Source organism: Corylus avellana, chromosome ca6, assembly GCF_901000735.1.
Source record: "Corylus avellana chromosome ca6, CavTom2PMs-1.0".
In the NCBI taxonomy this organism is placed as follows: Eukaryota; Viridiplantae; Streptophyta; class Magnoliopsida; order Fagales; family Betulaceae; genus Corylus; species Corylus avellana.
In genome coordinates, this window is record NC_081546.1 from 29,832,686 (window position 1) to 29,855,849 (window position 23,164).

Consider the following 23,164-nt stretch of genomic DNA (forward strand, 5'->3'; position numbering starts at 1 on the left):
GATGCCGTTTCTTGAAAATGAATGGGATGAATTATTCATTCTTTCTGCTATAAAATGAATGGGATGCTGCTTTTTTCTGGGATTCTGGGGAGCCTTTGGGGGAGTATTAGACCTTTGGATCCTGTTAAACTCAGCAGTAATGATGCAGCTGGTTGATGGTGGGCATGGCTTGAAACCTTTACAGAGTTAACAAATTAATGTAACCTTTCTACTTTCTAGCTACTTCAAGATGTATGGAGGAAGAAAACCAAATCAATTATAAAACACAAGGAAATGGAAGAATGAGATTAAGATGTAGACTATCAGAGAAAATGAAGAATTGTTGCTGATGAGAGTCTTAGAGGTATGGAAAAATACTTATAACATTTAACCTGTCTAGCTATGAGCTTAAATGTCTTCAACGAAAATGGCAAGGCTTTAGCTAGAGGATTATAGTTTTTCTTCCTTTTCTAGAGAGAGACAAAAAATGATAGAAAAATGAAAGAATGAGGAAGGCTGCAAGGAATAGTCTTGATGGTGAATTTTGCAAGTGAAGCAACTGAAGCTCATATATAATATAAATGAGAGAGAGAGAGAGAGAGAGAGAGAGAGAGAGAGAGAGGTTTAAAGGGTACAAAGTCTTTTTGGTGAATTTAATTAGTAAGTAGAAAATGTCAAATTAAATGTAATAGGATTATGGTGAGTTTAGGGGGAGAGAGCTCTTGGAGACAAAGAGAAAGGCGGAAATTAATTGTAAATTAAGGGGACCTAAAAAGGTTGCTTTGCTTGCACTATCAGATATCAAGCCTAAGCCATGGAGAGATGTCCAAAAATCATTTTAAAAAATGTGAGAAGGCACGAAACCATTTGAGCTCAAATTAACTAATATTCTCTAAAGTTATAAATCTATTGTGTGTGTGTGTATATATATATATATACTGCATCAAATTAAAATTTGTGGTAAAAGCAAGAAAATTAAGTATGATAAGCAGGGTACAATTCTTGTAGCTTTATAGTTGAAGGGTGGTTGTAAAGATGGGATCATAATCCCTACAATCGGGCAAGCAATTGTGAGAAGCTCCCAAGGAGGGCTTACAGGCATTCGCCGCCTCTGCCAAACCCTAATCAATTCACATTGGCAAAACTTCCCCCAATTGCTTTATTTGAGCTGGCTGCCTTTTCTTTCCCATCCATTACTCAATACTCTTATGCTTGCTAGATTTCGTCCGGATTAGTAGCTAACATCTTGAACTGGAAAGCTCAAAAGCCATGTATAAAATTCAGTATTAAAGAGTCTTTTCATCATTACTTACACAGCATGGCCTCCAAATAAAGATTTTGGTTAATCACTATGTCTCTCACACGTCCACTACTATAAACACTTACCATGTGATTTTTAATATTTCCTTTTTTATTCTAAAAATATTTCACTTGTTTACTTGTAATACATAAAGAACTTGAGGAGATTAATCTAATGCTCTGTCCCCATCACACCCACTTACATACACATACAAACACTTACCATGCCTGCTTAGGAATACTACATATTTTACTACATCTCTGTACAAACTGGTGCGACAATCCACATGACACATCACCCCAAAATGAACAACTAAGAGTGGTCGTCTACCCATAACCGGTTGTCGGTCACTGACTATTAAGACTCACGATCTAATCATTAGTTTCCTTCCATAAAGATCTGTAAGGGTGGTTGCACGAGCTACCCCTCCTTTAGAGAACGAGAAGAAGACGAGGTGGTTAGCAAATGATGAAAATTTGTTATTGTGTGCAAATGATGAATGAAAATGAACAAGAAAAGTCTCAACAGTTTTGGTACTCTAAACTCCAATTGGCTTGTAGGCTAATAATGGCACTTCTCTCTTCCTCGTAAAGAAAGGCTTTAAGGTTCAACACACACTAAAGACACACAAAAAAAAAGGCATGCGCTGTTAAGATCGGGGCATAGGACAATTAGGCATACTTAGGGTTCATAATTTAGGTGCTTAGATGTTGCTTGAAAGGCAGGAAATAGACAGAATTAAGTTTTGAGGTAGCTTCTCTTCTTTAATCCCTTTCTTTGCAATAAAATATAATATATTAAGCTAATGGTGTCAAGGGGTCAAAAAGCCACTCATGGCTACCTTAAACAAATGCAGATTGCGCTCTCGGCTTTGCTTTTGAATCCTTCGATCATGAGACCCTTTTCATTGAATCCCATTCAAATCATCAAGACGATTCCTTCAAATCTTTAGGGCCTTTCTCTTTCTCTTTCTCTTTCCATTTTTCATTTGATTTCGGGTCTCAAGAGGAAGAATACTAACACAAAATCTTCACTATTTAGCGTGAGAATTTGTCAACTTTCAACATATCCCAAGAAAGTGCTGAAAATTTCACCAACCTTCACTCCTCAAGCTGTTTTTGAGATAGAGATTCTAGCGATTTTGATATCTTGATTGATAGCATTACTGCACTAAATGCGAGAGAGCTCTTATGAGACTCATTTGTTCGAGTAGATCTCGGACAGTCCACTCATACTTGTTAGGACATGTAGGCTCTATAGAGACTCTTTCATATTTACTGCACAAATTACTAGCAATTCGGATCCTTATTTTTTAATGATGCTTCCATGTGAAATTTGTAGTGTTTAAACTCAATTTCTCCACAGTGATTATCATAAATTATCCAACTTAAGAAGTGAAGTATAATGTGGGAAACAGAATTAAAAAATGTTGATTATACAATATATTGAGCTTTTTCCCTAATGGTACGGGATGAGCACTTAGAATAAGCACATTTAAATGCTTTAGGTGGAGTGGAAGCAAAGGGTTAGCTAGGGACAGATTGGAAGGGGCTAGTTGAAGTCGTTTTGGCTCTGAACAAACTAATTTCACTTTTACCCCATTAAAATTGTTTCGCAATCAGAGGAAGCAAGGGCCTTGACCAATAACTTGGGAATTTTGAAGCCTTTTGCTCTAAATGAGGCAAAGGCCTTAACCAATAACTTAGGAATTTTGAAGCCTTTTGCTCTAAATGTCATGTATGAGGTTCAAGTCATATCGCTATATAAACTAATCTTAAACCGACCCATTTAATTAAACGAGTCAGACCTTCAATACTAACCCACTAATTTTATGTCGAGTTCGTGTATCATATAAAAAATTATCATACTTGGGATGATGATAGATGCTTTTCATGTTGTCTACACTCGGGACAATACTTGGAGGATACCAAGTTAATAGTTGTTCACAAACTTCACTTATTATTTCTTCTTCTTATATTAAAACAACAGATAACTCTTTGTTTATTTCAGAACTGTCATTTAGGCCATTGAAGAGTGAATTTGCAAATTTTCCTAAATTTCATTGTTTCTACTCATAAATAGACAGCATTCATGGTCAGCTCCTCTGTAATATTCCAGCAAATCAAGCCATATATTCATTGATTGCAGACAATGCAGTCACTCCCTAAGATAGCCTCTGACAGCATCAGCAGTCCAACGTTCAGAGGTGAAAACATTAAGTAGATCAACCTTGCAGCTACTGCTTCCAAATTCTATAGAGATAATAAGCTAAATAATCAAATTTTAGCAAAAAATTTATGGTTCAAAGTGTTACATGACTGGGATTGGGAACATGTAAAAGGACGATAAACGGGCAGTGCTGCAAGATCGGTTTTCTGAGCTAGCTTGCCTATAATGGCGACTAAAGATAATACATTCAAGGCACCCTGGACCTCCCAAAGTACCATATAGTTAAAATACTGATACTTGATAATATTATTCATTAATCCCCTGCTTAAATAAGCATTACAAGACACTCTTGATGAGAACATAGTAGATGAATTACATTAGATTTCTCCCACAGATATTGATAACTATTACTACTACCAACTACTGAGGAGATATTCCTCTTATACTAGAATTCTCTGAGGAGATACCCTCTTATTCTAGGAGTCCTTCCACTGCATGACTGCATCTTACTTCCCCTTGCCGGTGTATGACTCTCGTAACACAAAGATACATAACTTACAAGGTACTTATAACACAGACCATATTTTACAATCAAAGGAAAAGTAGCCAATTTACATGTCCACAACAACTTCCAGTTTGCATCCAATCTTATTTGAAGATGACATAACAGCAGATGTATCTAAATATAATGAGACAGCATAGATACCATATAGCAGCACAACTTTTGGATGGAGATCGATTTTCAGCTGGTAGCTGTCGTGAACTGGTAAGAGGCATAGGAAAGAGTACCCATGTCCCAGCTATGGTGCATGAGTTTTGCCTTTGTGTTTTCACCAGCAGCACCCATGGCAAAATGCAATGGATAAAAGTGATCTGGCCAAGGGTGAGCCATTTTTGCACTGGGTGCCTTCTCATCCCAATGATTCACATCTTCAAATCTACAGGAAGAATTACATACTTAATTCAAAAATATAATTAATAAAATTTGGTAGACTAACCAAGGTTAGAAGTCAAGAAAGAAAAGCAGTAAAGAAGACCCAAGATAACGTGTATTAATTTACTAAGTTATAATGGGTTGTCATTCCCACATGTTTGACAAACCCGGCCTATTATTAACCGACATGACACCTAATTTGGCTCTCACCAATGAACACCTTACTCAAGCACATTATTTCAGAAACTAATTAAGATTCAGATTGAGTATCCAAATGAAACTGAAGGTTGAAAAGCCTAGGCATTTTGTGTTTCATATTCCCCTCATGGTTGCTTAAGGGTAAGAGGAGTAAAGGACCATCATCAACCTTGATGAAAATGTTTTAATATGCAACAAGAAAAAGAAAATCCTGAACACAACCATATCAGATGATACAGAATTCACATAATGATGACTTATTTTCCCGAGGTTCGAATGATGGGCTATTTTCAAAGCTAGCAAGAAATACTAAATTGGCCATGACTTGTAATTTAAATCATACAAAGATTCAAAAACAAATGCCCTTTCCTAAAATGGACCAAAAAGCCTAAACACATCCTTCTAAAACAAATGTTGAGTGCAAAAGTGCCTTATAAACACATCCAACATATGAAACTTCTCACAGAAAGCGGCCACAAACCAATGCAAGAGTACTCCATGCATTTTCAAAGCTTAAAAAAATGAAAAATGGAAAATGGTTACCTTCCTTGAAGAAGAGCATCTTTAAGCCAGGTATCAAAATCGGAAGCCCAGGAAGGAACGGAGCTGCCTGGGGGCAAAATGATCCTCAAGTTATGAGTAGTACTACCAGAACCTATGACAAGAACACCTTCATCCTTAAGAGGAGCCAATGCCCTGCCCATGTTGTAGTGATAAGTAGCATCCCTATCTGACTGAAGAGAGAGTTGACAAACTGGGATATCTGCCTCTGGATACATCAGCATCAGGGGGACCCATGCACCATGGTCAAGCCCTCGTTTTTTATCTTCGTCAACACGCTTGAACCCTGATGCCATCAGCAGTTCCTTCACCCTCTTTGCCAACTCTGGAGCTCCCGGTGCAGGGTACTTTATCTGGTAATCATCGAACATAATCACCAAAACATTGCAACATATATCAAAATGAATTACTATAAATAAATAAATAAACTTTTCTTAAAGCTTCTTAATTTGTTTCCAAATCCAAGTAATGTCCTTCATCGTTGATGTCACACAATCAATCTACTCTTGAATAGCTTTTTTTTTCTAACACCAAAAATTAAAAAAATTAAAATAAATAAATAAATAATATTATATATCACATCACTATCATACTATATTGATATGGCATTATCATTTATCTGGGATTGACGAGGGATGGTGAGATCGTATATATCATTGAATTGAAAACACATAATTAATAAGGAAAGTAGGCAGGTACTTGTTTATGGAGTAAAAAGTAAAATGCGTACAATCTCAGGGACAGAAATAGAAATAGAACAAGAAAGAAGGGACAAAAGTTGGTAGATTAAAAAATACGCAGCACGCGTCGAAACCTTCGTTCTTGGATATCACCCACCAAACACGCCCGCCACCAACGCGCTCACCTAACCTTTTTTCACAATTATTTGTCTAAAAGGAATTTTTTTTTTTTTTTTTTGGGAACAGAAGAGGAAAAAATAACGCAACCCATGAAAGCTCTACACAAGCCTATAGCACGAAAGATTGGGAATAATCAAAATAAAAGATGTTGTGTGTAGTACCTTGTACATGTGTTTAGGGAAGCCATAGAAATCATGGATGGTGTCGTTGCGGCCGTTAATGACGTTGACGGCGGGGACGGACGTGTCCCAGTGTCCGGAAACGACGAGAATGGCTTTGGGCCTCGGGCAGAGACCTTTCTCCTGCCATGCTTTCAAGAATGGCCTTGCCGGTATCGAATCGTCAAACGACAGCGTCGGCGCTCCATGCGATATGTAGAAAGTGTCCATTTTAACTTTTTTTTTTTTTTTAATCAAAGAACTCAAGGCGTTGCTGATTCTGACGATAATGGTGTTGAGTTGTTGATATACGAGAAAGAGAGAGAGAGAGAGAGAGGAGATGGGGGTGGTATTGAATGAATTGCGCTTTATAAGCTCTGCCGTTCTGACATTTGCTCCGTCTTCTTCTTATATTGTTTTTTTCTTTTTGTTTTTTTTTGTTTAGCACCACCTTACATTTCATTCTAATTTCAAATCAATCCTTAACCTTTAGAGTATTTATTTATAACTCATTTGCCAATTTGCATATGTGGGTTTTCACGTCTCACTCGATCCAAACATAAGACCATTTTCATTGGCCAGCCTCGCAGTAAAAGTTGGCAAAACTTCATTTTCATTGGAGATGGAGGTAATTTTTGTAACAAAATGATAATTTTGTTTTTTTTAATCTTTTTTTGGTCAAATAAGAAATTGGCAAATTCATGATGTTGAAATTTATGATTGGTTGTAAACTAATCCTAAATATTCAACTTTTATCTCACTTAATTTTATTGGATCGACCCCTTTTAAAAAAATTTCAAAGACCGATAACACCGGGGGCATAAGTCCAAAAGAATTAGAATGAGATAAGAATTTAGTATTTGAAATTACTCTTAGTTGCCACAATTGACTAGAGCCAAAGGAAGATCTCTCACACCTATAAATGGGCTATGAAAACTAGATGTCAACGTGCTGCACATAATTGAAATTGGATGATTATCTCCTCTTTAAAATTAAAGAATATATATATATATATATATATATATATATATATATAGCTAAAATAGAAAGTCTAATTAATGTACCTGCTTTAAAAAAATTTGGTAGCTAAAATTTGTTGAGCCATGATAAATTATAAAAGCTTAAGTGTATAAAAATTGATAAAAAAAATAAAAAAATAATTCAATAGATTTACTAACCGACATGAATGGCAGGAAACGTAAGATTATCCAAGTCTTGATGACCAACGCACAAATCCTTATATTATATTTTATTGTCTTTCTTTGAATTCAAGGGGTATTGCTTTCATTTTTTCAGATTTCAACACGCTCTTATCTTAAGTTTTCTCTTTTCCCACATCCACTACTTTTTCCCTTCCAGAAGGTCGACAAGGTCAACTAAGCTATTTCTTAGAAAATGGGTCAATCCCATTCCCGAAAGATAAGACACCATTTGAGCTGGATAACAGTAACACCAAAACTATTTCTTCAGCCTCCTGTTTGTGATTGAGAGAACGGGAAACTTGGATCAAATTTTGGTGGGATATGTATAAGATCTATACATTATGATATGATGATCAAGAGATTTGCTGTAATTTTTTTAATGGTTCAGATTTAATTCTACTTTTTTTATAAAAAAAAAAAATTAAAAAAAAAATTAAAATCTAAACTGTAAAAAATAAAAATAAAAAACTTCAGGATCTCCCTTGAGCACCTGAACCAAATCCAACTGAGAGATGCATGAGCAAGGAGAGAACTTGGCTGAGGCAAATAATATATTAAGCCAAAGTAATACAAAAATGCACATTTCCATTCCTCTAAAGCAAACTAAACAGGCCAACAAAATCTCATAAATCGACTCGAAAATAAGTTTCACACTTGGGTTTGAATAAAAAGTCAGGCCATCTATTCTACCAATGCTGACATTGCCTACCAACTGCCTACTGTTACATAATGGTTTAAAATTTCACCATTTCACTTCATGAAACAATGGTGGCAGCGGAACCTCTGCACTGTCATTTGGAGAAATTACAAGTAACGCCACAAATGATGTTTAAATAGAGCTCAAAGTTTCATTTCTTCTTTAACTTTTTCCTCACTGAGGATCGCTTAGCTGTTCTAAAAGACTGAGCACCAACAGCAGCATAAGTTCTGAGCCTTTCCAGGATCCTCCTCTCACTGACACGCAGCATTAAAGAATGGTACAACTTTCTCTCTCTTATGCAACAATTCCCAAGTGCTTCAATATCATCTTCTATTGAATTAGAACCATAAAAACTCTCTCGCATATCTGCCAGCGACAAAAGGGCATCACAAACATCCTCTGTCAACAACAAATCCTTACTCACTTCTGAAGCTTTTTCCCAAATGAACTGGCCTTCTTCTGACAAGATCATGCCTATGGATCCATTAGAGTTCCCTGCAGTTGACACTGTGAGGTCCAACTTATGATATGTATCCTCTGGTAACAGCATTATGTACAATAATATCAGCAGCTCAATTTGGGGTTCCCCATCAAATGAGATCTCAAAATATTCAGTGTCCTGGCTAACACATCCACAGTAATCCAGTTTTCTCCAGAGGGCTAGCCTGGTTCTACGGTACCGGTCAGAAAACGAAGATGAACTCCATTGGAGTAATAGTTCCATATCGATATTTACAATGTCAAATGGATTATTTGGCTCTGTAAATCCATATCTGTGAAGCAATGCAGCATTACCCACCAATCCATATGTATTAAAGACCTGAGAGGAGAAGAAAAAGAATAAAATGAACAGTTTTATAAAACATCATTTCAAATCAAGGGTTACCTATTGGAAACTGAATTTCTTTTCCTTCTTTTTTCCCCCTGGTAAGTATTGAAAGTGGATTTTAAAATAAGCAGAGTCAAAAACACCAAGGTTCTGAATTGACTATGCACTTAAAGATGAGATGACAGAAATAAAACCAAAAACGGATACCAACGCAAATAAATTCAACTACTATTAGCACATGGTAAAATAGTTAGGGCCAGCAACATAAATGCTGCTCTACAGAAGTGAATCATTCGGAAGCAAAGCTGATGCAACCTCCCCTTGTGATTGGGACTGCATAAGTTATAGCTCCAAACGGTCGATGTGTTGGGCCTTTAATTAACCAATGACAAGTCAACCCATTTCAACAGTGGCTCTCTTTTGCCAAAGATATCAAATTAATGCACCTCCAGATTCAAAAGCAACCTCACACCTACACACTACTGAAATAACTGATGCGAGAAAGTGACTGGAAAAGCAACTGACTGAACAAGAACAAATTCTAACCTCGGCTCCAACTTCAACATTTTTCACCATAACCATTTCTAACACTATGGTATCATCCCTCGAAACCGAAGAGAAGTCCGAGTCACTACCCCGAGAAGGATTCTTCCCAACAAGAGTTGTATTTGGTCCTTTCTGATCAGAGTAAGAATCTTGAATCAACGTGTCATTATCACTAGTATCAACATGCGTATCACTTTTGTTGGTATCAGAATCACTTTCGGAATCAGAATAAGAATGTAAAGAGGTGATGTGTACATCCTCTGCTCCTGTCTTGTGATTAAAACTGGATTTTATATAAGAGAGATCAAGGATAAATTAAATCATCAAGATGTAGAAAGCATAAAGTAAACCATCAATGAAGAACTCTACCTATAATGAACAACGAAGCTGAACTAGATAAATAGACTATTAAAGAAAGAAACACAAGATAGTATCTACCAAGCTATACTCAAGGAAGTAACACCATTTTGTGATAGGCATCAAACAGTGAAATCTTACATATCACAACATGTTTTGTATCATAGCTGAAGCATATGTAAACTGACTCTTTATATCCTCATTGAACAGATAACCTTTACCAAATTAGGGGAAAACAGAATATATATTCGAAAAACCAAAGGCAGTGCCCATCAATAAATGACCAGTACAGCTTCAAATAAATGCAACTAACCATTCTTCACATGAATTACAATTTTTTTCTCTCTCCACTTATTTGACTCCAAGTACTCATGTTAAAACCTTGTATAACATGAGCTGCCATGGTAGCTTACAGATGAGTTTATCAGGATTTAAAGTTAGCTTTTTGCTGGACAAGAAGATAAATCTTCCTTTACAAATAATAGGTTGATAATGTCTCAGCCTTGGCATTTAAGTAAGAAATAGTCAAGTCAAAACCCATTTTGATAAGTACAGCAAACTTGGATAAGGCATAGGCATTCAATTTGGAGAATGTAAAACTGATATAACTCTTGAGATTGATCAAAGGCGGTACAGCATTATATATGTGTCCATGAGTTATGGAAATGTGACTCGCTAGGAGGTTACTCCCTCATTCTATTCCATAGTAATTGATTTGCACAAGTTGCACAGCTTCAGCTAGAGTTGCATAACTTGAAAAGGGCTAGTTAGCACCTTGTGGATAATGATGTAGTAGAATATAATTGTGAACTATGAAGATAAATCAACAAGCAACTTGCCATTTAAATATTCCTTCTTATGAATGTCATCACATATATAGGTTACACGGATTATATCCTCTTGAACATTTTTCTAATCAACCCACCACAATTAAGCCAAAGAGTTAGGAGAGCATCAGATAATGGTAAACCTCTCAACTAATTAAAGGGACCAACAAGACAAATCAGATTCAGTTATACAAGAGAAATGATTCACAGGACCTCAATGTGATAGTGTAACTTACAGATCTGCCAAAGGAACCATTCCAGATCCATGGTACTCATCTACCTCAAAAGACCGAGACGCGATAAGACTTTTGGCAGCGAAGTATTGTTCAATGCCAAAACATTTTGGATCCAAATTGAAAGGTGGTGAATCCAAGAGGGGCAGAATACTATCTTTCCAGTCCTCATAAATAATACCTTTGTCTTCTTTTACAGTCTGCCTACAATTTTAAAAGACATGATCAGATGGACAATATTTTGAATGCTGAAACAGTCCAGGGTGAGTCTTCTCCTAAGACGTGCCTCCTAACCTGCGATTTGAAAATGCATATTTTTCTACATTTTCAAAATACTATTTTTTTAAAAAGTACAACCAAGCAAATACATTTTCTAAGATTTGATTTCAAATCACACTTTTAGTATGTGAATCGCAATGCTAAACACGATCTTGAAAGATAAGGAGTAACATATTGCAATAGCATTCCAATGTGTAGAGTAACTTATAATTAGCACCACTAGCATATCAGACATTTTTCTACACAAATTTAAGCATCTCACAATTTACCAAACCTTGAATAGATACAGTCTTACAGACTAGCTGGGAGACTAATGGGTCAGTTGAATTTGACATCTAGAAAATGTATAAATCCTTACACCCATGATGGGATGACCCCAGATAAGATTAACCAATTCTGAATGGAAAAACAAGTACCACCGGACTACAAACAATACCATTCATCGCATATATACCTTGTGGAGCTCAGTGCCACGTAGGAGAGAGTCCAGGTCGTCCAAAGTCCAAAGCAAGGGCAAGCACTCCTGAGGAGGCAAGAGCTGGAGGTAGCCAGCCCAGGGTGAGTCTTCTCCTAAGCTCCTCTCGTACATGAGCGCCACCGCTAGGCCCAGAGAACCGCCCAACCCAGCGCTTTCGATCAGGTCACTTGCCCCGCTGGTCCTCATGGTCAGGCACGCCGCCTTTGGTATTCTCGCCACCATGTCGCCTACCTTGAGATCGCACAGCGCTCTCACGGCGATCCCCTCGCCCTCGGGGCTGTCCGTGAAGCAGAGGGCATCGCTGTACTCTATGCCTTGGGACCTCATCCACCGCTTGAACGCTCTCAGTCGCCTGCATGCGAGTGTGCTTGTTTGGTTGCTGAATAAATGGTAAAGGAAAGTGAAGGAAAAGCTAAGGTTCACGGCTTACCTGGTTGCCATTGCGGAAAATGTACGGCGGCGGGAGGTCCTTGATACAGCTGATTTAACAGTTTTAGGGCGTTAATGCCGTCTAGTGGTTCTTCTAGGCTCTTGTCTTGATGGGTCGGGCTTGGTTTGGGCAATGTTTTCAACTGATTTATGCTCCTAATCTTGTGACAGTCAAGTCGATGATACAGGTGGAGTAATTCTACAAGTATCCTCTTCAAGAATGAGAATAGGATCTTTTTAGTCTATAGTGGATCGAAGAATATTTAATTTATGGCTGAGATTTCTTTTTATAAATTTTACAGTCACAAATAAGACACATGTCACATGTCCCATTATAAAAAAATAATAATAAATAATAATATTTCAAATTAAAAAAATTAATAAAAAAATAAAAAAGATTGTTATCTTGACCGTAGAGTGCTTGGATATCCCATGGCACTTGGGGTTGGTAGGCCATCTAGAGCCAAATATATATATATATATATATATATATATATATATATATATATATATAGTTTGGGTTTGAGGGAGTGGCGGACCACCCAAGGGCCATGGGGTGGTTTTGGCCCACCTCAGGGTGTGGGGGTGATCCGACCACCTCAGAGAGTTAAATAATTATTGTTGTTATTTTATTTATTTTTTTTAGTCACGGTAGCCACCAAGGGCCATGAGCCCCAACTGGGGTGGTTCAGCCACCCCCTTAATTTTTTATAATTTTTTTAAAAAAATATATAATATTTTATTATTATTTTTTATTAATGTGACATATGTCATATTTATGACCTCAATATCTCTTTAACCAGATCTCTTTAAAAAGATCTGACCATTAACAAGATCCTCTCCAGTCCATTACCAATAATGAGGTTGATTTTAAAATCATCATTTGATTAAAATTCAATAATGTTTAATCACAAGCTCAGGTAATTTTAAGAGCCACATTATTATTAGAGGGACACAAGAGACACTTGTAGTATTATTTAAAAATGTTAACTAATTTTATACGAGCTGATGTGACATATTTTTAGTGACTTTTTATTTTATTTTATTTTTAAAGTATTGTTTGTACTATAAATCACATTTTTATTTACTTTTATATATTTGACACTGTCAATTAGCCTTTAAAATCAGGAGGTGGGTGACCTATCTTATTTGCATGGACGAGAAAAATTATATTTTGGGAGTGTTGAGCTAGATGAGTTTCAAGAGAGATGAAGTGTTGCTCATTGGAGTTACTAGAGGTGGAAAAGAAAAGTGCTACGGATTGGTATGGGAAAACTTTGGAGGATTCATTTCGGAGACAATTTGTGTGTCTGTCAAGGGGGTTAATTGGGGGGCGGAGGCGGGGTTCAATGGTCGAGTCGACACGACAAAAGTGTTGGCATCGTTCACCTAAAATCTCCTCAATATGACTTAACAAAAGTGTTGGCATCGTTCACCTAAAATATCCCCAATATAACTTACTATCATGAGACATTTTGTTGCGATGAATCATAATTCACAATAAAGAAAATCAATTCCTACAAACAACATCAACGGTTGATATGATGACCTACAGTGACCTTAAGCATCGTGCCAAATAGGGGCTCTACAAGGGAGAAAAAGAATTTGAAGGGTTCATTGATGAGTCAAATGAAGCCACTCGAACACCCAAGTGATGAAGGTAAATTGAGAAGAAATTTAAGTATAGTTTGGCTAGGGTCATAATTGTATATTCAAGTGAGCACCCCTTATTCCTTTTATATAAGCCATTGTCTATGCTCCTCCTCCCTAGGATTTTAGAGATTTTCGCTAATAAGTTGTTATTGACGTGGAGATTTTCTCTCTAGGCTTGTTGAGAAGGGTTACACGACATGGTCAGAAAGTACGTTGAGCTAGCAAAAGGGAAATCAGTTGCTAGGCGATATCCTTGTATGAATGTGCACTCGAATCTTGGCAGTTAATCGGGTTGTGGGTTGTTAGACCCATGGTGATTCACAATTCCTAATGTTCCTGGAATTATGTTGGGCTCTTTCACAAATGGGCCCCTTAGTGCCTGTCGGTAGTCAAGCCCTCCATAGATGATCAATCAAAAGTATAATTTTTGCATATTTTGATCTCTTCTAAAGTTGGATTTGGTTCTAACAAATGTGAAAGAATTTTTATGGAGCTTGCCCGTCTAAATAGGTTTTAGACTATCTGTTTGCCTTTTGAAACAGATGAACCATGTAAGAACTCAAAACGAATCTAATATGAGCTCAAAAGTGTTTTTGGATCTTTATTCTTTAAAGTCGGTTAATTTTTACTTGTTATAGAGACTCAAGATACTCGATTATCATAATTGAGCAAAAGGCTAAGACTGACTATGGTGTGAGGTGAATGACTAGAAAAAAGTTTGTGCTCCCTCCAATTACCTAGGGGGTTGGGGGGATTTTTTTTTTTTTTTTTTTTATCAGGAGTTATTTAGAATTTATTGATAAGGATCAAGAGCATAAAACTCTTATATTACAAAGAATATAAAGCTCTGATTAAATATAGACACAAGCTATGAGGTTACAAATACTATCTATGACCTTAATTTTCGCTAAATTATGTACTACTACAGTTATTGAACATACATGCTCCGGGCAGACTAAATCTAAGACATAAGTAGTTGATATTCCCAACATAGGGGAATGGGTGGATTGGGGCCAAGAATTATGCAAAATCAAAATAAAAGCTCTTCTTGCTAGGCCAAATTGGAAAATTCTGCCAAAGGAGGACATCATTTGGGTTAATGGCTCTGCTAGGTAAAAGCTTTGGAGCTTTTTTCAACATTTTTTTTTTTTTAATTATAGTAAAAATTGATTGACAAAGAAGAAAGTAAGAATATTTGATATAAAAAAAGTGAATTTTGTTTTTGTTTTGTTATTTAAATAATAGTAAAAAATGATTGATATGATGTAAAAAAAATAAGAATATTGAAAATTGATTTATTTTATTAATAGTATTTGACTATTACCAAACATGCCAATGTTTTAAAGCATAGAAATCCAAAAGTTTATTAAGTTTGGAAATGTATTCACAATAATAACTCTCTTGTCTATAAAGGAGCTTGTTTATGTCATAGGGAATGGGGATAAGGTTAAATGTATAGCTTGCACAATTTGAAAGTCTCTCGTCTGATTAACTTAGAGAAATTATCTCAATTTTTGTTGTTTTGTTGTTTTTTTGTTTTTCCTATGTTTGAGTTGTCTTGTCCAACTCTTGTTTGTTTGTAGTTTCTACTTTCTCCTTTCCTTTGTCCTTGTATCGCTTAGAATAATAAAAAAAAAAGAAAAAAAAACACTCCCCCAAAGAGAAAGTGCTATGACTTAGCCTCCCCAACCACATCATGACACATCGGCAGTCTTTACGCAAACGAAAATGACAAAAGAACCCCTCGATGAATAAGCAATTATGCATGTGCAACTGAATGTACATGTGTAATATACCTACCATATACGCATAAAAGAAACAAAAAGTCAGAAAGTCAAATTCGTCGATCGGTCCATCCCTCTCCCTCTCTCTCTTTTATTTAAATAAAATTAATAAAGTGTATTGCCTCTTCAGCCCAGAAGGAAGAGGAAGAAGAAGAAGAAAGAGAGAGAGACAGAGAGAGAAAGGAAGAATGTGTGGGATATTTGCGTATTTGAATTTCAATGTGAAGAAGGAGAGGCGCTACATTCTGCAGGTGCTCTTCAATGGCCTCAGGCGTTTGGAGTACAGAGGCTACGATTCCGCCGGCATCGCCATCGACTCCGACAACAATTCCTCATCGTCCTCCGAAAATTCCGTCGTCTGTCCGCCTCCTCTCGTCTTCCGCCGCGAGGGAAACATTGAGTCCCTTGTCAAATCTGTCTACCATGGTAATTTCCCCTTGCTTGATCTCTCTCTCTCTCTCTCTCTCTCTCTCTCTCTCTCTCTCTCTGATTTTTTGAATGGATTGGTTTTCGTTGACATTTTCTCATCGATCACCGGTGTATCTACCATCCATTTCTTAGAAAATTCGTCTCTATCTATGGTCGAGTATAATGATGTATTTGTTTTGACCAATTTTTTTTACTGTTCAAAACGTTTAACCTGAAATTTTAAATTCTTGGTTGGAACCAATTTAGAAATTTCAACCATTTTCGTTTTATCTGTCCTGGTTTCGTTTTAATTTCCCGGAACAAACATCTGGTAAATTTCCAGAATTTGAAATTCATTGAAATTTACCTCTAATTCCGTTAAAAAATGGTGTAAGTTTGATATATAAGTTATAGGAATGTCAATGACAATCGGTAATACACACCCAGTTTTATATATATGACTAGAGCAGTCTTTAGAAATGCTCTTTCTAGCTATTAAATTTTCATTCTCTTTAGCGAAATATGACTTGGTTTCATGTCTGTAGTTGGTCCATGCCTAGTAACACATATATATATTTTTTCTACATCCATTTGTTTGACTCTTCTGTTTTGATATATTTCCCGTAACATGATCGAAGGTGAAAAACTAATGGTGATTTTACTATTTGCAGAGGTCGCTGAAACGGATTTAAATTTGGAGGAATCTTTTTCCATCCATGCTGGCATAGCGCACACCAGGTGGGCAACTCATGGAGAGCCATCTCCGAGGAACAGTCATCCTCAGAGCTCTGATGATGGAAACGAGTTCTTGGTTGTTCATAATGGTGTTATTACTAATTATGAGGTATGCTTAAGATTTCTGCAGCAAGATGTTTCGTTTCTTTATTATTCTTCAATTCCTACTTGACTGATGTGTTCTCTTCATGCAATAATCTTCATTGGAGTAGACCGTTTCTTATTACTGGTCTTGGTCTGAGCTTGAGTTTCAAAGAATGATTAAAGAATGCAATAAATGTTTATAATGTCTCTGCTTCTGTAAGAACGTTGACGTAGATGATTTTTTAGAATTCTATTATATTTCAATGTACATTGTTTTCAATTTTCATATGTAAATCTTCAGGTCTTAAAGGAGACGCTAGTCCGACATGGGTTCACCTTTGAATCTGAAACAGATACAGAAGTAATTCCGAAGCTTGCCAAATTTGTTTTTGACAAAGCAACTGAAGGAGGTAATACTTAATTTGGAATGAAGTCAGTTTTCTTGCCTAAAATGTGTAAATTGCTTTTGGAATTTCAAGAAACTCATGCAATACATATATCTTTGTGGATGAAGTAGTAAAATAGCTCCAGAACATTTAAAATGAGATTTCTGGCTGGGTTGTGGCATTATCATCTTATTTACTACTTTTTTCATTCGTGTTACTGAAAGCATATGATACATTGTATATTTGTATACATGTAATTAGCAAAGACACATATTTGTACATACATGAACAGTATATAGAGCTTGTGCGCTAAAGGATCCCTGTCTAAGCAGGTTTGCTTCTTCTCACCCATATGGCTGATGCAGGCTCTTTTTAGATGTCTTCAGACAAGCTGTCTGAAAACTAATATCACTTTCTAAAGGGAAATAATTAAAACCCATTAGTAGTACTTGTGTAAAAAGTGACTTAAGTAAACCTTAGTAGCCTTCTGTACCTATCTAAGGACATATACATGATATACGCCATTTTTTTGGTACGAAAGCACTGTACTGTTTCTCTTGGCTGACAGTAGTTGACCCAATTATGGTGTTTTGCTTCCACTCTTATTGCTCAAGACATAGTGCATTTGACTTTATTGGTTTGTTTTTGAAATGCCTTTTCATTTCATATAAAATTTGAAGCACAATTAAAGATGACATGAGCATAGAGTGTTTTATCATTTGTGTTGCAGGTGACCGGACTGTCACATTTAGTCAAGTGGTGCTTGAAGTTATGAGGCATCTTGAAGGAGCATATGCTCTTATTTTTAAAAGCCGGCATTATCCAAATGAATTGATTGCTTGCAAACGTGGCAGCCCATTGGTCTTAGGTGTAAAAGTAAGTTATATGTCAATGTTGTTAAGTAATAAATGTGAAAAGATTTAAGCTTCTACTAGTTTGGTTTTATACCACCAAATCCTTGTTACGAGTTCTTTTGTTTATCATGTTTAATCTTTAGTTCTGGCCAATGTTTTGTACCACCTGTATTATCTTGTTGACTTCCTGATTTATACAGAATATTTTTCCTTGAAGAGTTAATTAAGTACCATCAGAAGTTATGTTTGGTGCTTTTCAAAGCTTGTGGATGCTTTAAAGAAAAGAATGACTGGTTTTGCCTCTTTCATTGTTAATCTTGCCTAGGAATTATGCTGCATGTATTTTTTCTTTCTGTAGTACACCTTAAGTTCAGGTGGTTAAGAATCATTGTGTGTGTGGAGAGAGTAAGAGTACGTGATGCTGCCTGAAGTTTTGTTTTTTTTCTAAAGAACTGTTCTAAAGATTTCTTTCACTATTTGACCATCTTGTTTATGATGTCATGATCTCCTACATTTTATGGACAAATTTTATGTGACCTTCTGTCTGATTGCATTTATTTTTCTCAGATTGTCCCTTACTGCTATTATTATCTCAGGAATTGACAGAAGACGCAAGCAATGGATCGGCATTTCATGATGATAAATTTGTTTCAAAGAATGGAAACCCCAAAGAACTTTTCTTATCCAGTGATGCCAATGCTCTAGTTGAACACACAAAGAAAGTTTTGGTAATTGAGGATGGTGAAGTAGTTCACCTTAAGGTACTTGACTTCATTTTATTTAGTTTATTTTTCGTGTTTGTGCAAGTATACAAGTTGTTCCACTTGTCTCTTTGGACTTGGCATGTGCCTTACTTCCATCTGAATATTAGATGCTAATCCCATCTTAAAAGAGTTATGATTGGCATTTAAAACACTATTTGCCTAGTCCTTTGCTAGTGACAATCCTGCACCACCAACCACCATGTTGTAAAGGGTGTGGGATTAGTTAGGATAGGGTGGATTGTACAGCAAACCATGTCTAGACACACATTCCTACATACATTATGCAAATCCATAGGAATCAGTGACAAGTTCCAAAGTATGGTCTGCTAATAGAAACCTACATCAGGAAGACTTCTGCGTAAACCACATATTCTGCTGTCATATTTGCTGCATATGATATCACAATGGCATTGTAGCATTAATGAGAAAGAAATGGTATGCAGAAGTTGGGAAGTAGCTGTGTACTTCTGGGTTATAAGTTGTCTATGTTACCACATCCCCACTAATGCCTCATTCATGTCCACTTAGGACTTCAGTCTTGCTCTTTTCATTTGAAATTGACCAAATGCTAGTTCGTTGAACAAGGTGATATTTCCGTCATTCTTGTTGTTTCATTGGATCTCTTGGGTTGGTCAGTGAGGTTGAGATGTGAGACAGGTAGTCAGCCCTAGGCGAGATTCTGGTTGGATTATCTATTCCTGCATTCTCGTTGTCTCTGTGGATTCAAGGTGCTATTCTGGAGCTACCAAGGAAGTCTGGTTCCCTTCATAGAAACTATGAAGAATGGGAAATTGGAGCAGCTTGCTATGTGGCATCTCACTGAACCAATGGGGAAGGCATTGCTAAACTGGGTTTTCTCCACTTCAAGGCACAGAAGATCTCATTTGCTGAACAGAGTGGTAGTGTGGCAAGCAGAAGATGTGTAACTTATGCTCCCTTCACCTTTATCAAATGTTTCTGGTCATTATATAAACCTCTTAGTTTTATTGGTAAAAATAATAATAGCCATTAAATCAAACTCATAGCTTTAACAGGGGAATCATTTTTCTCCGGAAGCTTGAACTGGGATAGCGGTATGATGTACAGCTTGTGGGAAGTCTTTCTGTCGCAGAACACTTTTATGTACAGCTTGGCAAGTTTTTCATGTCATTCTGAGGCTATTTACCATACCACACAAACAGTTTGATGGTCACTTTCCCATCCTTCTCTATGACTTTTTTACTTACTGGAGACTTTTTGTCTCCATCAGTCAAATCGCCCTCCTGAAACTATTTCAGGCATGTACTGTTTAGAGCTTAAAGGGGGGCAAAAGACCCTGCAGTTCTTGGGTGTAATAGGGCTCTGCGTTACCGTGCTAAAGAATTATGGATACTAATGCTGCTGGCTAATTCATTGATATTGACGTTGAATTGTACTTATGATGATGGTTGCTTCAGGATGGAGGAGTATCAATTCTCAAGTTCGATAATGACAAAGAAAAACATGGCAATTCCCTTGCTCGACCTGCTTCAGTGCAACGTGCATTATCTGTTCTTATGATGGAGGTTGAACAAATAAATAAAGGAAAGTACGAGCATTATATGCAGAAAGAAATTCATGAACAACCGGAATCTTTAAAAACCACAATGAGGGGGAGGCTTATTCGTGGAGGTTCCTCCAAAGCCAAGACTGTTCTTTTGGGTGGGCTGAAGGATCACCTTAAAACAATAAGGCGTAGCAGGCGGATTGTTTTCATTGGTTGTGGAACAAGCTACAATGCTGCTTTAGCTGCAAGACCCATCTTGGAAGAACTTTCTGGTGAGTACTTTGTATACTTTCAGTATTATTTTGCAGCTTGTAAAATTAGTTTTTCTCTGAATTTTTTTTTTCCTTATTTATTTCATATGAAATCTACAGGCATCCCTGTTACAATGGAAATTGCTAGTGATCTCTTGGATCGGCAGGGACCAATTTACAGAGAAGATACAGCTGTATTTGTTAGTCAATCTGGTGAAACTGCAGATACTTTACTTGCATTGGAATATGCTTTAGAAAATGGTGCATTATGTGTTGGCATAACAAACACTGTTGGCAGTGCAATAGCCAGGCATACACATTGTGGCGTTCATATAAATGCTGGCTGTGAGATTGGTGTGGCAAGTACCAAGGTAAATGTTGCAATTATAGGATCTTTGTTTTGGTTGTTTGTGCGTTGGTTTTTTATATCATCACTATCAATGATAGGCATACACAAGTCAAATAGTAGTGATGGCCATGTTAGCACTAGCGATAGGAGGTGATACTCTTTCCAATCAAGCAAGAAGAGAGGCTATAATAGATGGTCTATTTGACTTGCCAAGTAAGTTTTGGGCTTTTCTATTTTGAAAATTGATTGGGATATAGCCTGTTTTCAAAGAAGTTGAGGAAATGGTTAGAAAGTTATTCTTTCTTGCTTTCTATATCTTTTGTTTGCAGACACAGTCAGAGAGGCATTGAAGCTTGACCAGGAAATGAAGGATCTTGCAAAACTGTTGATTGCTGAGCAGTCACTCCTTGTGTTTGGGAGAGGTTACAATTATGCAACAGCTCTGGAGGGTGCTTTGAAAGTAAAGGAAGTGGCACTAATGCATAGCGAAGGAATACTTGCCGGTGAAATGAAACACGGTCCTTTGGCTTTGGTTGATGAAAATCTCCCTATAGTTGTGATTGCCACTCGTGATGCCTGCTTCAGGTTTACTTCTATCATAGTCAGGAGCATCTCTGTCATCTAAAATTCTTAGTTTATTGACATTATCTTTTGCTGACAGCAAGCAGCAGTCTGTTATTCAGCAACTTCATGCCCGCAAAGGTCGCCTAATAGTGATGTGTTCAAAAGGAGATGCTGCTGCTGTGTGTGCTGGGGGATCTGGTCGAGTGATTGAGGTTCCGCAGGTTGAGGATTGTCTTCAACCTGTAATTAATATAATTCCCTTACAGGTATACTTCCTGCAATTTTTCAGCATATGTACTATTTATCTTGGTCAACTGTAATCGTTATCTAAAGTAAAAGTTGGCAATTTAATTTCTAATTTTGTCATACGACTTGAATTCTAGTCATTTATGTGGGGGGTACCAATAAATGGTTAAATTCACGTGCATATGTGAATAAGTAGTTCGATAAACCATGTGTGTTGTTTTTTTTGGTTTTGTGGTGTGGCCCGGCTGCTGTGGCCATGGTGTAATTGGTTTTGCTTAATGTATGCATCTACACTTTTCCTTCGTCATTTATGCTAGTATCTCCTTTTGAATATCAATGCCTTCCATAGATGACTCGGTGTATTAGGTTCCAAGGACCTTCCGAGTTTTAGAATGACCAGATACACATTACTTTGAATTGCTAGCTGTAATGCATTTACACCTTTGGAATACGCACGAGTTTATTCTCGACATTTCTTTTCTTCAATCTACAGAAGCTTATCTTTGGACTTAAAAATCACTATTTTATTTCTCAAAAGACGGAGTAACAAAGAAGAACATGTGGAATCTTATGACCACTTTTCCATCCACAATTGTGTGCTTCTTTATTTTCTTGTATGGTTCATTGTTCTTATCAATTTTACCAGGCTTTTTATTTTCTTTCCTTTTGCACTGAGCAAGCTTTCATCTGCCCTTTCTTCGTACAGTTGCTGGCATATCATCTCACCGTATTGAGGGGGTTCAACGTCGACCAGCCGCGGAATCTTGCAAAGAGTGTGACAACCCAGTAGTTCTACTGACAACTTCTTGCCTCTTTTACTCTTACCTACCATGAGAAAGTTCAGGATCCCAACTGAATGCATTAGAGATTTATTTATTTATTTATTTCCTTTTTGGCTCTGAAACCACCTCAGATGTATTTTGTGGTGTTTATGCTGAGAGATCATACTGGAGCATTGTAAATTATCAGAAATAGGAACCCTAATAACACCCCCCCCGACTTCTCACTTCTTGGCTCTCCTACCCTTTGTGAAGCTTTCTTGAGTGTGCTTGTTGCCAATGGTTGAAGTTACTGCCTGATTATTTTTTGTCTAACTTAAATATATTTATTTTCTCCCTTTCTCTGATAACGATAAGGAATTTTATGCATGTGGTATGTGACCTAATTGAAATTTTATACCTATGTGGTGGTGAATATGATCTTCTCTATTTCAAGTGAAATAAAAAATTAAAAAAAAAAAAATCATTTTACAATCAAGATTTTGTTTTGTTGCGTTTACTGGTGTACATGATGTTTATTCATTTAAAATTCCATTATTTTATATGAAATGAAGATGATCCCGGTGAAGGTTGAATACACTAATATAATGATCTATGCTATGGATTTGGTTTCTAGAAATTGGAGTATTTTCATGGGCTTAGCTCACTCCAAAATTTAGTAGTTTCTGTTCACTCCTATTTGTATCTTGGTATTTGCTCTCATTGTATTTTGAAATGTGTTTTTAACCATTGAAAAGGAGCAA

The 23,164-nt window shown here is 36.7% G+C and overlaps 3 protein-coding genes across 3 annotated transcripts; 1 reads left to right on the forward strand and 2 right to left on the reverse strand.

Moving 5' to 3' along the window:
- Positions 1-3,727: 3,727 nt before the first annotated feature.
- Positions 3,728-6,522, reverse strand: LOC132185844 (extradiol ring-cleavage dioxygenase). The gene is made up of 3 exons (XM_059599640.1): positions 6,163-6,522; positions 5,124-5,494; positions 3,728-4,386 (listed from the first exon to the last, which is right to left on the reverse strand). The coding sequence occupies exons 1-3, from the start codon at positions 6,388-6,390 to the stop codon at positions 4,191-4,193; spliced, it is 795 nt and encodes a 264-aa protein (XP_059455623.1). The 5' UTR covers positions 6,391-6,522; the 3' UTR covers positions 3,728-4,190.
- Positions 6,523-7,899: 1,377 nt separating this feature from the next.
- On the reverse strand, positions 7,900-12,182 carry LOC132183792 (ribosomal lysine N-methyltransferase 3). Its single transcript, XM_059597213.1, has 5 exons — positions 12,041-12,182; positions 11,587-11,962; positions 10,857-11,053; positions 9,437-9,719; positions 7,900-8,881 (listed from the first exon to the last, which is right to left on the reverse strand). The coding sequence occupies exons 1-5, from the start codon at positions 12,049-12,051 to the stop codon at positions 8,210-8,212; spliced, it is 1,539 nt and encodes a 512-aa protein (XP_059453196.1). The 5' UTR covers positions 12,052-12,182; the 3' UTR covers positions 7,900-8,209.
- Positions 12,183-15,538: 3,356 nt separating this feature from the next.
- On the forward strand, positions 15,539-22,648 carry LOC132183791 (glutamine--fructose-6-phosphate aminotransferase [isomerizing] 1). Its single transcript, XM_059597211.1, has 11 exons — positions 15,539-15,902; positions 16,556-16,728; positions 17,005-17,113; positions 17,820-17,965; positions 18,540-18,704; positions 20,144-20,504; positions 20,604-20,854; positions 20,931-21,045; positions 21,162-21,417; positions 21,494-21,662; positions 22,349-22,648. The coding sequence occupies exons 1-11, from the start codon at positions 15,665-15,667 to the stop codon at positions 22,430-22,432; spliced, it is 2,067 nt and encodes a 688-aa protein (XP_059453194.1). The 5' UTR covers positions 15,539-15,664; the 3' UTR covers positions 22,433-22,648.
- The last annotated feature ends 516 nt before the right edge of the window (positions 22,649-23,164 follow it).

What these genes read in the sequence shown, in the direction of transcription:
- LOC132185844 (XM_059599640.1), bottom strand. Translation starts at nt 6,390, where the DNA reads ATGGACACTTTCTACATATCGCATGGAGCGCCGACGCTGTCGTTTGAC. An exon ending in TCCCTAAACACATGTACAAG is followed by an intron (nt 5,495 to 6,162) that starts GTACTACACACA and finishes GATGATTACCAG; the next exon opens with ATAAAGTACCCTGCACCGGG. An exon ending in GATGCTCTTCTTCAAGGAAG is followed by an intron (nt 4,387 to 5,123) that starts GTAACCATTTTC and finishes TTCTTCCTGTAG; the next exon opens with ATTTGAAGATGTGAATCATT.
- LOC132183792 (XM_059597213.1), bottom strand. An exon ending in GTGGCACTGAGCTCCACAAG is followed by an intron (nt 11,054 to 11,586) that starts GTATATATGCGA and finishes AATTGTAGGCAG; the next exon opens with ACTGTAAAAGAAGACAAAGG. An exon ending in ATGTTGAAGTTGGAGCCGAG is followed by an intron (nt 8,882 to 9,436) that starts GTTAGAATTTGT and finishes TTCTCCTCTCAG; the next exon opens with GTCTTTAATACATATGGATT.
- LOC132183791 (XM_059597211.1), top strand. Translation starts at nt 15,665, where the DNA reads ATGTGTGGGATATTTGCGTATTTGAATTTCAATGTGAAGAAGGAGAGG. An exon ending in TGACAAAGCAACTGAAGGAG is followed by an intron (nt 17,114 to 17,819) that starts GTAATACTTAAT and finishes TTTGTGTTGCAG; the next exon opens with GTGACCGGACTGTCACATTT. An exon ending in TGGTCTATTTGACTTGCCAA is followed by an intron (nt 21,046 to 21,161) that starts GTAAGTTTTGGG and finishes TTTTGTTTGCAG; the next exon opens with ACACAGTCAGAGAGGCATTG.